The 13,385-nt window shown below is 49.3% G+C and overlaps 1 protein-coding gene across 6 annotated transcripts in view; it reads right to left on the bottom strand.

Annotated features, from left to right (window-relative positions):
• The window catches only part of LOC123363951 (mitogen-activated protein kinase kinase kinase 3-like), a 114,388-nt gene that overhangs the window by 34,841 nt on the left and 66,162 nt on the right, over window positions 1–13,385 (bottom strand). For 5 of the 6 annotated variants that reach the window (XM_045005571.1, XM_045005572.1, XM_045005576.1 and 2 more), the window contains 3 exons: window positions 12,850–12,949; window positions 6,534–6,647; window positions 5,722–5,833 (listed from right to left, as the gene is read on the bottom strand). In XM_045005571.1, the coding sequence (XP_044861506.1) occupies window positions 5,722–5,833; window positions 6,534–6,647; window positions 12,850–12,949 (326 nt within the window). The remainder of the gene's footprint in view (window positions 1–5,721; window positions 5,834–6,533; window positions 6,648–12,849; window positions 12,950–13,385) is intronic. The other variant, XM_045005577.1, reaches the window with a different exon arrangement.

Below are 13,385 nucleotides of genomic sequence, written 5' to 3'. Positions count from 1 at the left end.
CGGGGACGGAGCGGGGGGCTGAAGTGCCGCCTCCGTAAGGAGCTGTTTAAGGCGAGAGTCTCGCTCCTTTCTTGTGCGCGGCTTGAATGCCGTGCAAATTGGGCACTTATCTGTCCTGTGCGATTCCCTGAGGCAGTGCAGGCAGGAATCGTGCGGGTCGCCGATGGGCATAGGCCACTGGCAAGCCGCACAGGGCTTAAAGCCCGGTGCCTTGGGCATGAGCCCGCACCGGTCGTGGAAGAAGAGGGGCTAACCCCTCTAATTCCCTACTATACTATTACTACCACAACCATAACAACTATAACAACTAACTTATTCAACTAATCTAACTACTATATACACTAAAGATACGGAGAAACGCTAGGGCTGTGGAGGTGAGAGAGCACTCCACTGTTCCAACTGGCCGTCACGGGCGGTAAGAAGGAACTGAGGAGCGGACGGGCCGGCTGGGGTATATAACAGGCGCCATAGTGGCGCCACTCCAGGGGGCGCCCAGCCGGCCCGCTGGAGTTGCTAGGGTAAAAATGTTCCGGAGAGCCGTGCACGCACGGCGCGCACACCTGACTGGAATGCATAGGAGCAATCACTCGAAGAAGAAATAAGGAAGTGTTATTTACCCTATCACATAACCCAAGAACCAGGGGTCACCAAATTAAATTAATAGGCAGCAGGTTTAAAACAAACATAAGGAAGTACTTAGTCACACAATGCACAGTCAACTTGTGGAACTCTTTGCCAGAGGACGTTGTGAAGGCCAAGACACTAACAGGGCTGAAAAAATAACTAGATAAGTTCATGGAGGACAGACCCATCAATGGTTATTAGCCAGGATGGGCAGGAATGGTGTCCCAGCCTGTGTTTGCCAGAAGCTGGGAATGAGCGACAGGGGATGGATCACTTGATGATCACCTGTTCTGTTAATTCCCTCTGGGGCACCTGGCATTGGCCATTGTCGGGAGACAGGATCCTGGGTTAGATGGGCCATTGGTCTGACCCCATGTGGCCGTTCTTATGACAGACTGTTCCAGCCTCTAGCTCCTTACACACTACAGGCCGGATTGTGGCCGCTCCTGGGCACGCTCACAAGTGAGGAGGAGGTCAGAGTGAGCACTTCCCCTCCTGTCCCCCCTTGTACACCTGCAGCTCACTGGTCAGCGTATCCTACGTGACCCTCTCAGTGCCAATCCACAGAGGACTGCGTCTGTCGCAGCCCCACCTAGAGAGCCTCGGCTCTTCAGTTCAAGCTACAGAGCCTTACACTTCCAGCTCTGAAATCCCCAGTGGGTCAGCAAAGATAGCAGCTGTCGGACACCTGCACGGAATCTGCAGTCTGCTTTCCGGATCGTAAGACGTTTCACTTGCTGGCTGGGATGTTACATACTCTAAAGAGGGGCTGGGAGATGGCCAGGCCCCTACCATCTTGCCGGCTGCCTGACAGTCCAAGGCGGACAGCACGGAGAGGGTAAGCAACACCTGGAAAGGTCTGTCCTGCCAGCACCCCAGGAGGCATCCCGCCTGGGTCAGCTTTTGGCACAGAGAATGCCTGCTGCTGGCGCGGCAAAGTCCTGCAGCTCCTCTAAGGTATCTGTGGCTTAAAAATGCCCTTTAGCTCTAGAAAGGGACTATGTAAAAAATCAGAACTGGTTGGAAACTTTTCCGTTCACCTTTTTTTTTGTTGTTGTTGTTTTTGGACAAACAATTGGATTTTAGATTAATGTTTTTTTCAAAAGGCATCTGCTCTCAGAGCCGGTCCATTTCTAACATTTGCGATTTCTGAGGGGGGAATCAAAGTTTTCCACAGACAATTGCAATGAAAACAAACACAACAACAACATCATCAGTTTTCACTCAATTTTTTTTGAGAGCGCAAGAGTATTTTCTGTCTAGCTGTGGTAGAACTTTTCCTCAGCAGATCTGCTCCCTCTGGGTGGATTCAGACTCCCTTCTGCTTGCTCCCGTTAACATAGCAGAGCCAGCACAGCAATGGAAGAGGGCGCTGGAGTTTGTTCTTTCTCGTGTATCAATAGAATCATTTACTAAGCTCCAATCAATCACATCTCCCTGTTATCAGCAGTGGGGTTGCAAAGATGGAAGCGAGGCCAAGACTGGACCTGTGGTTCCTTTGTCACTGACAACGACCTGCCAGGAGGGATATGCTCAGACTTGACTCCCAAAAGTCAGGCTGACTCTGCAAGGCGGACAGAAAACACCTTCCCATCTTTTCACCCCCAAACCAGTAAATTGAGCAATTTTTGGAGACATAATCACTTAGAACACTCCCCAAGTTGCCATGTTCACAGAGTTGCTTTGCAGAACAGAATCTCCCTTGAAAATATACCTGGCTCTGCTATGGAGATGCGACTCGCAGCTCCATAGTTAAGGCTGAGCCGAGATTTCCCCTTAACCTCACTCACCTCAGTCAACACTGAAGCAAACACAAGGCAACGTTTTGCAACTGGAAGTGAAGGACAATGTAGCCAAGTGAAATGCCAATTATTTAAGCTGGAATTTGGCCAGGGCATCAGGCTCAGTAATATCCCTACTGGTGGAGAATACATAAGAACGGCTGTACCGGGTCAGACCAAAGATCCATCTAGCCCAGTATCCTGTCTACCGACAGTGGCCAATGCCAGGTGCCCCAGAGGGAGTGAACCTAACAGGTAATGATCAAGTGATCTCTCTCCTGCCATCCATCACCACCCTCTGACATACAGAGGCTAGGGACACCATTCCTTACCCATCCTGGCTAATAGCCATTCATGGACTTAACCTCCATGAATTTAGCCAGTTCTCTTTTAAACGCTGTTATAGAGTTGTTAATGACTCGGGATGATCAGAATGTCAGGGTTACACCTCATCTGAAAAAACAGCCCCTCCATCCACGCAGGGACTCCTACCCCCACTGGAGCATACTGATTCAAAAGGAAAAGAGCAACCTGCTGTATTGCTATGTTGCTAACACCTCCATGGAAGACCCAGGCACTGCAGCAAGAGGTCTCGCCATACTCGTGTTGACCCAAAAACTGACAGAGTTAGGACGGCCTTCTGGTAAAGGCAGAGGCCTGGTTCTCAGGGGATCTCAGTTCCAATCCCAGTTCTGCAACAGACTATAAGCCAGTGGTTCTCAACCTATTTATCACTGTGGGCCTGTGTTACCCGGCCCACACGTTGAGAACCACAGCGCGCCCCCTTCAGACACTCCCCCACAGACCCCTATACCCAGTGCCTCCAGCCAAGAGACTCCTCCACAAAGTGGGGCCAGGAATGGAGCCTTGGGTGGGGGGCCTGGTGGCAGGGCCCCGGGCCCTGCTGTGTGGGGCCGGGCGGCAGGGCAGCCAGGCGGCAGCCTGGACCCCAACCCCAGGGCAGTCTGGCAGCCCTGACACCAACCCCGGACCTTCTGTGGGGCCAGCCAGGCCAGCAGCCCCGGACCCCACCAGACTCTCTGCGGGGCCGGCAGCCTCAGAGCCCACCATGTGGGGCCAGCCGGTGTCCCCAACCCCATCGTACCATGCCCTACCCAGCCGGGCAGCCTGGACCCAGTGGCACTGGGCGGTCAGCTGGGTTGAAAACCGCTGCTATGGGCTATACACTAACTCTTTCCATGCCCTTATTCCTGCAGACCTAATAATACTTCCTTTGCCTGTCTTGTCTATTTAGACTAAGCTTTTCAGGACAAAGACTGGTGTGGTCTCTTACTTTAGGTATGCACAGTACAAAGCCCAGTGGGACCCCATCTCAGTTAGGGCCTGTAGATGCTAGTGCGATACAAATAATAATAAATAATAATAATAATAATAATAATAGTAAAAGCCCACGGTGGTATGGCCTTAAATCTGAGTGAGTGCCCTACATCACTAGAATCCTCCCATTAGTGCAGCTACATGTGGGATCAATTCTGCCAGCTGCACGCACACATTACCTCCCAATGCCATCACTGGAATTTATGGGCATGTGTTAACAGTTTAACATGCCCCAAGAAAAGAAGCAGAGATGTTATTCTGTTTAAGTACAAAAAGTTCCTACTGAGGCTTTGTGCAATAACATGTATTAACGCATGTGTTTCATTCAGATTCATCCAGAGACTCTGCCAAGCTTTGGGCAAACACTCAAGAGCAGCAGCATGAGCTAAAAGAACCCCGGCAAATAAACATGACAGAGCCAAATACAGATCTCGTATATGCACACACGGCTCCCTTGACTTCCACAGGCGTTGTGCATGGCTGTCCCGGGGTGGAATTTGACCTAATATAGGAGAACATCTCAAATAAATCACTGTGCAATATTTCAACAAGCTGCAGCCTATATTGTCTGACAGCACATACCATGTGAAATGGTAAATGGTAAATCCACAGGAAAAGAGATCCCTTTGCTGCAATGGTAAAATCCTTTAGCACATACTATTGCAAGTTCTCTGGAGCAGGGGGGTGGGGTCCTAGCACAGTGGGGCCCTGATCCAGACTGAGATTCTGGCACTACTTCTCTATATATGTTAAACAATCATTTGGATTAAACCAATAGGGCTCTCTAGAAATTACATTATAAAGTACCCCATAGAATGTAGTGGAGAATGCTTCTCTGCACAGAATTTTTAAGACAGCCTATGGAATGTAATAGAGATCTCTATTCCTGGCATAAGATTCTCTATGCTGGTTTACGAGATCTATACAAAGTATACCATCCTCTATTAAATCCTACAGGATTTTCCATAAAGGTCTTATTAACAATCAAGAGGAGTCTAACAACAACACTTTTCACCAATGATCTCAAAGTATTTAAAAAGAGGAGCAATTTCAGAGACAGAAAGAGATGAAGAGACTTGCCCAAGGCTACAAAAGTCTGTGGCAAAGGCAGGAACAGAAACCAGGCCCAGTAGGCGCTGCACAAGTGGACTGAGGGCCCGAAGGCTCATGGCCTAGTGTTCAGAGGGAGTAGGATCTCAGCACCGGCTGAAGACTAGTAATTGGAGTGCAAAGGATGTTCTGTTTCATTTGAGTAGCACTTCACACACATTCATTCTCACAACAACTCCAGGGGGGTAAGTACCGTACCAGGAATCCCTTTTTACCATGTGGAGCAAGAGAGGTTCAGAGGCACATCCAGAGTAATGAAAGGACACAGATTGTCCTTTCACGCTGGTGAAAATCTAGAGTGATGCACTGAAGCCAGCAGAAGTGAGAAGAGAATTACTGGTTTCATCCCAGGGGCAGAGCTGGGTTTATAACACAGGAGCTGCCGAATCCCAGCCCACTCAGCGCCGTTATTTCCTTCTTGTTGACAGAAGAGAGTGAAGCAGAAGGCAAAAGTAAAGAAAATGGGAGAGAACAGTTAATGCAAAGCTTTGGGAGGGGCTGACTTCCTCGGGTTCTGTCCCAGGCCTTGATCAAATTCAGCAGCGCTGTATTCATTTGAATCCTCTACAACTAGATACGTTTTCCCTTCGAGTCTGAAACCGGGAACCTCTGGCACTTCCCCTGGCTCTTGAACAAGATAACTGACAGCGCGTCTCTTGCATCCAGGCAACGCAGCAATGAGCACACGCGCTCAGCTGGCACCACCTTTCCTCTAGGCCGAGACCCAGACGCTAGCTGCGCTGCGCGCTGGCCAGATGTAAAAATGTCAGGAGACAAGAACGGAGCACAGGGATGGGGCGGGTAGAGCCAGCCTGCGAAGAACCAGCGCTGGCGTGCAGTGAACCTGAGCGCATTGCATTTCACTCACCGGTTGAATACTTCCGCGTCCTCTCAGCGTCTTTATACAGGGACCCCATGATGTCGCCCATGGACTTGGATATTCTCATCTCATGCTGCTTACTGTTGTTGGGCTGGAGGAACTGCGGAGCAAAGGCAGCGGTTACACTCTGCCCCAGGGCAGGGGTTTGCACCTTGCCAGACATCCCCATGAAAATGACATTTGGTGACGATCACCATGTTTTCTGGTTACCCAATGAACTGAATCAGAGAGACTAATAAACAACCAAACAATAACACATATTAATCTAATCTCATAAAAGACAGATCAGATCTCAGTTAATAAGGATAAATAAAAATATGAAACAGGCCTTGTCGTTTGTTTCTGGTAGCACCTACGACGTGTGATTTCCAGACAGAAAAGGGCGGGTTTTAGGGGTTTACCATCTCAGGCCAGCGGCGCCGGAACCAGGGCTGTACCCTTCCCACTTTTTGAAAGTGGATGGGCCAGGCCCCTGGAAGACGCATGGCCTGGATGTCCTGTCACAGGACAGACACTTGCCGTCTGTCTCAGGGATCTATCACCTACTGCCTTAGCGCCCAATCCCGTCTCGCAGAAAGCGCTACATTAAATTCAACAGCTGTGCCGGCAACAGCATTTACACCGACCTGCCGACAGGGCCGATTTCAGAGCAGAGACGTACGGAGGGAGACGGGCTAGTGCCAACTCAGACAGCTACGAGCAGACACCCCGAAGACAGCGTCTCTCCTTTCCGTTCCCCCCCACACACAACCACCGCGCGACTCACTCTGCACACAAAAGAACAAAGCTCAAGGGCTCACATTCGCTTTCCTTGGAGCCTTCACAAACACCCTCAGACTCTTCAGAGAAGGGCTAAGGTCCAAATGCTCCACTGCTCGGTCCAAGTCTTCCTGGGATTTCAGTGGGATCAGGAGCTGGAAGGGATTGAACAAACACCCGTAGCACGGTAGGGTCACAAACTGGGTAAACAAAGAAAGCACAAACTTCGCCCCGCGCACAGAAGGCTTGGGAGGGAATGGAGAGTCTGGATGGAAAACAAAACCCAAGCCCCCCTGAGCATTCAGGGGCTTTAACCTTTTCTTCCAAGATACGATCCATGGAGGAACAGGATAAAATTACAACAACAATGCTCGCAAAGAACAAAGAACGCCTGGAAGCCGCATCAATGATCCAGCCAGTGGGAAGGCCAGAGAGCTAAGAACAAAGCTTACCAGTCGTCAGCGGCTCCAAACTACTGGCATTACAGAGACCCCTGGCTGCTGGGGGTGATCTTCCTGGCTCCCCTTCTCTCTGAGTCATTGGACCCCCGTATGCTTCTGATACTCATCTTCAAGTCAACTGTGCACATGCTAACCAGCAACAGCGCTTGGGCTGCTCATGGGGACAAAGCTATGGGTGGATGCTGCTCAGTCTTAGTGATCTAAGGCCTTGTCTACACTGGGCAATTCTTCACCAGTGATGCCAAAGTAGCTGCATCAGTACAAACCCCACGTGTATATAGGCAGAGTCAATATAAGCTGCGATCTGCACCAACACAGCTTACTCTGGTCTCAAGCGGGTATAAACTGGATAGATACAAATTCAGTTTATATCATCCTAGCCTGTGCACACTACGGGTTTGCACTGGTGCAGCTACCCTTGCAGCTGGGCACCAATGGGAACAATCAGGGCAAATCCCAGGTGTAGACAAGGCCTAGCTCCTACATTTGAAATATGAAAATACCTCTCCCCACCTGGGCCACCGGTTCAGCTCCCAGTAGGCTCCATTTAGCCTATCAGCTGAAGCAAATCCACCGAGTTTGCTGTGGGCAAGACAACGCCCTGTTTGAGTGACACAGCTATAGGTCCCAGGTTTGTTTGTTTTGGTAGAAGCCTGGATTTACCCCAGTGTCTTTAACCAAAATTTCTGCTCTCTCACATTGCTCTGTGGAGTGTCATGCTGTGCACGTCAGCTGCTACCCTCCAACCCCTAAAGTAGCTGCATTTCAGAGGTGCCTGGTTAGTGCCCCTTTCTGTTACCCTGGGCCAAGGCTAAACATCTACTTCCTCCAGCCTGGGCGTGCTCCACCTAAGAGCAGTGAGCACAATGCCTCCATCTCCTGTAGGCTGCCTGGGGCACTGGCGCTGAATTCATCAAACAGACCACACCTTGAGTCTATGCAAGAATGCAGGGTGAACAGCAGTTCAGCCTTCCAGAGATGCAGAGCACCTATGGCTCCCAGTAACTTCCTGTTGACTTTAGTGGGAGCTGCAGGTGCCCAGCACCTCTGGAATAGATGGACCAATTGTTCATGTGATCACAGACCACCACCTAGGCAGCCACAGCAACAACCACCACCAGGTCAGATCAAAACCCACCCCGCAAAATGTTAGGAAAAAACTACTTATGGCTCCTCACTGGAGACTGCACCTTATGTACGGTTGCCTTGGGGGTCTGGCCCGGCCCACAGGTAAATACATCACTGATGGTGTGCATGCAGTCTGGGATAAAGGCGGTAGAGCACACACAGGTGAATGGGAAGCTGTAGGCACTGGCCAATACAGCTGAGATTTCAGTCTGGGAAACTGCTAGGGTTGCGGCAAGAGGCCAAGAACCACAGCTTTGCTACGTACCTTTCTATCTTAGGTACTTACATGGCCCTCGTTACCACAGTACAGATGGGGAACTGAATCACAGAGAGGCTAAGAGCCAGATTTTTAGAGGTATTTAGGCATCTAATTCCCATTAAAAAAATCTAGGCCTAAATGACTTGCCCAAGGTCCCACAGGAAGTTTGTGATAGAGCAAGGAACCGAACCCAGATATTCCACATTCCAGGCTCATGCCCTAACCCCTGGACCATCATTCCTTACCAATTCTAGCTGGGATGGATAGATCCATCCAATACACTGCTTGACCTCACGGAGGTCAATGGGAATTCTGCATGTGTGTCAAGTGGAAAAGCTACCCATAGTCTCTTGTAATCCCAAAACACTGATTACAATAAAGCCAAATCCTGCTCTCAGTTGTGGGTGCACGCAGGTTTATTGACGTCAGTGCAGCTGTGTAGCTAGGAGCAGAATCCGCTTCATGTTTAACTTCTGCTTTATAATGCCTGAGGCTGCCTCAATGCAAAATGCACAGGGCAACGTTCCATCCTTACATTACCCCTGGTTTCCTCCAAGAGTGGAATTTGGCCCTGAACCCATCGGGTAATTCCATAACCCCCACCTTCACCCAGCTACTCGCATATTTTCCAAACTGCATTCTCTCAGCCGCTGCTTTGAACAAAATGTTCTCCAGGTCACCATGTCTCCTTCCACTACCACATCATTAATCCATTCACAGGCCGGCCTGGGGATGCCAAAAGCATCAAGCTGAAATTGCCCTCCTCTGGAACAGAGTGAATGCAGTATTTAGCTTGGCTTTACCAATCACCCACGTCTGGCAAGTGGATTTTGCTCTATTTGGCATCTAGGCTGCTGTATACATGGATTCTGGGAACAGGGTTCTATGAGACACTAAATATAGCCACACGCGCACACACACAGCCTAGGCACTAATTGGCAGGTTGCACGCTCCGTAACCGGGCTGCAGCTTTGCTTCTTCTGTCTATAAACGGAGTAACTCCGATGACAGGTAGGAAAGTGACGAGCTTGCAAGTCCTCCCTTCGGCACTCGTGGATGGCAGGCCTCATTTTCTACTGTCGGGGCTACTGGCCAATCCATTGCGCCTTACCCAGATCTAAAAAAATAACTGAAAAGGGGTGAGACTATTCACTTATTATTTATACCACAGTAGCACCTTGGGACCTTGTTGTGCAAAGTGCAGTACAGACACACGAGGACAGACCGTCCTTGCTCCAATTTAAATAGAGGAGACATACAAAAGGGGATCACGGTGGAAACAGTGGCCCAGTGAGGTGAAGCAATTTGCCCAAGGTCACACAACAGGACGGTGGCAGAGCCAGGAACAGAACCCAGGTGAAATGCAGCCACCTCTAGTGAGGAATGAAGCAACTGCTTAACAATGCTCAGGGATGTCACAGCTCAGATGAGGATAGATTACTGCATCCAACTGAAACCATGGGGGGATTCAGACATATAATAAAGGCAAGGTTCTGTCTGTGTAAAAAGAAAAGGCCAAAGGATGCTCGAAATGAAGTGGAGTTACTCTAGATTTACACCGGTGTAATCGAGAACAGAATTTGTTTCCAGAACACACCATTAGCCCAAGCACGGTGTGTCATGGACAGCCTTTCTGTAAGTTCTGTTTCATTGGATTATACTATTTCCATGATAATGCTCTCGGATGCATAATGCCCTGTATATCAATGGGTGCATATTTTCACACACAGACGATTTACAGAAAGAAAATGAAAATCTAAGCCCATTCTTATGCTTATAATTACTTATTAGTTCTAAAGTAGCAGCACCCTGTGGCCTACTCAGCATCGTGCTAAGTGCTATGCAAATGCACAGGCAGGCATTCCCTAGCAGAGGGTACAGTATATTACATAAACTTCTATTTGTTCTTGTTGGAAGAATCTTTCAGTGGAAAGAAACCTGGAATGAAGTGACTCACTCCTGGAGAATTCCATGCAGGCTTTTTCCGGCAGGGACTATCAGAGAATGCCCAAGATTAGAAAATGTGTAACATTTCTGGCTACATTCAAAGCTGCAGCCTAGAGGGCCAATTCTGCCATAGTGTTAGACATTTATCGTGAGCACTAGCAACAGCATTGCTTGCAGAATTTGCACATGCAAAACCCAGGTGGCACAGCAAGTTCAAATGGGTTCTGCACACATCTGTTCTGTTATCTGACCACAAAAATCGCATACGCAAGTTATTTATGCATATAAAACTGTGCCTATGCAAATAGAATCCTGGCAGAAATCCCATCAAAGACATGGCCCTACACGATGGGGGGTTTCTATTTGTTGGTCCAATCTCACTCTGCAAAAAAAAAGGAGGAAATGTGTTTTTCATTTGTACTTTAATTAAGGCCCCTAATGATTGTTTTATACATGAGCAAGCAGGCTGCGGGTTCTTTTGCTTTCCATTTCAAGCCAATGGGATGTGAATCAGACTGTCTAGTGGAGCTGGTTGTTTTTTTTATATTCTTGCAGAAAGTTTCCATGAAAACAAAACTTTTAGGTCAACTTTTTCTTCACAAGTTTTTTGGGGTTTTGTCAAAAAAACTGGAAGCGCCCAAAGTTTTCAGGGTTCAGTTTTTCCAACAGAATCCTGAAAACTTTCATTGAAATTGGTCATTTCCCACAGACTTTTTTTTTTATATATAAACTAAAAGGCAATTTTCCATCAAAATAAAGATTTGAACAAAAATTCTGACCAACTCCACTATACAAGCAGGGCAGACTGCCTTAAGCACTAACCACCAGGGTCTGGGACTGTATGATCAACCCCACGGTCTGATTCTGCCTTCAACAGTGGGACCAGACGTGAAGGCAACTCATAGCCTGCTCCTTCTGAGCTCTTGGTAGGGACTCCACAAATCATGGTATGCAAATAACGCCCTGATATGCAGGACTGTAGATGACAAGATGATCATGGTTAAGGCTACGATTTAGTCACAGGTATTTTTTGTAGAAGTCATGGACAGGTCATGGGCAATAAACAAAACATCACAGCCTGTGACTTGTCTGTGACTTATACTAAAAGTACCCCTGACTAAATCTGGGGGGAGGGATGGGGATGGGACCTGGGGCCACTGCTGGGAGGGAACTTGGGGGGGTACCCCTGAGGGCCGCTGCTGTGGGGCAGGAACAGGCTGGGTCCAGCAGCTCTGGTCTTCTCCGGGACCTCTGCTCAGGCCACTTCTCAGGGCCAGCTACCTGGGGCCACCTGAGCAGCGGCCGGGGCTGTTCCAGCTGCGGGGCCGCCCAAGCTGGCTGCAGAGCTGCTCCAGAAGAGGCTGGTGTGACTGTGCCCAGGGCTACCTGAGCAGCTGGCCCCAGAGCCAGCTGCTTGGGCAGCCCTGGGGTCAGCCACGCTGGCCGCCGCTGAAGTCACGGCAGTCATGGAAAGTCACCTAATCTGTGACAAACCCAGAGCCCTCATCCTGGTACCTTCAGTGCTTAATTTGTGCCAATGCTTGCCAGGGCTGAGCCCTGGCACCTCTGGGGCTTGGCGAGTCTGTTATGAAAGTTAAAAAAAAAATTGCTTGAGCCCCAGCACCTCTTTTGTTACAAATTAAGCACTGGATCCATTCCCTCAGTCCTTAAAAATCCATGAGTCCACACACTGATGGCTAAGGATGATTGGGCTGATGCTTGCATTGGGTTGGAGCGTCTGCCACAGAAACATACAGTGGGGAGAGCTCAGTTCTAATGATAAGCTAACATGGCTTGGAGCTGGGATGCTACATTAAAATGAATTCAGTGCTGGCACTGGAGGGAATTAGGGCACACTTACCCACCGAACTAGCGCAGCACAAGGGGTGAAAGTACAAGCTTCCCTACCATGTCAGCTGTCACGGCCTGGGTTCAAGTCAGCCCAGATCAGCAATGACCTCAAATCTATCCCATCTGATGCCCCTTCAATGGAGCATATGAAACTAGTTGAGTGGCTTCAGCCCAGTTCCTAGTGAGAAGCCCACGTTGCAGCCTCAAAAAAAGTGGCTATTAGCTTGGCAGCCTCAGCAGCAGTCCCTGGGATTCAGGGAACCAACCACTCCTACAGCTGCCCCTATCAAACCAGGCGCTTTGGTGGAGAAGGCTGTACTGCTGCTGATTTGTGCTGTACCCGTCCTGTAGATAAGCAGAGGACTTAGTTCTCCAGAGCTGTCAGTCAGTTAAGTTCTGGGTTTTGTGGGCCCTCCCTCCTCTGAGGGGGCGGGCCGTTTGTTCTGGGTCTCCACCCACCACCCCATACCTGTACTAAAGTCGCTTTGAGAGAGCCGCGTTAGCTACTGCTCCCCGTTTCGGTATCGAGACAAGTTCAGTCAGGGTCTTAACACAGAGCTATTGCATGCTAAGTAGGACAGAAAACATCAGGAAGGATCGTCCTCTTCCGCATCAGTATGTTCTGTCCCCAAATTAGAGGATTAGGAATAAACTACTGTTTAAGTCTGAAACTGGGACCCTGCCAGGCTGTAAACACAAACAGCTTAGTACCTCATTGTTTGCATAGTGCAAATCCATCATCTGTCCATAAGCATCCATGACTTTCTGTAGCACTTCTTTGAATTTGACTGGTCTTGGAAACTGGAGAATCCTGTACATACATACAGAAAATGAACAGCACAAGCGTCATGTGGGTACATGGGTGCCACGGTATTGGATTAGATGGCCAACTTTTTGGAGCAGGGACCGGTATTCTTATCCCATCAGTGCCATGTTAATAAGTAACAGTGATCAATAACATGGGGTAGATCGTGGCAGTGAGCCCACAAGTAGCTTCCCTTCCCCCACACAGAACAGTTACGGGTGGCCGGGGAGCACGGACCTTGCTCTTTGCTAATACGGTGCTAGCTGCCTGTGGTGCCCAGGAGGAATTCTGGCTGACCCCATCCAGATCCTTCTGAGGCTTCCTGCTGCAGCCTAACCCCTCCGCCCTCTCTATGGTGTACAGGGGCTGCAACTGGCAGGATCTAGCCCAGCAGCACATCATCTAGATTTAGCAGAGGTGCCACTCACGGGGCATTGGCTAG

This window comes from Mauremys mutica, chromosome 2, assembly GCF_020497125.1.
Source record: "Mauremys mutica isolate MM-2020 ecotype Southern chromosome 2, ASM2049712v1, whole genome shotgun sequence".
Classification (NCBI taxonomy): Eukaryota; Metazoa; Chordata; order Testudines; family Geoemydidae; genus Mauremys; species Mauremys mutica.
Note: the sequence above shows the minus strand (reverse complement) of the source record. Positions and strands in the feature narration are given on the sequence as shown.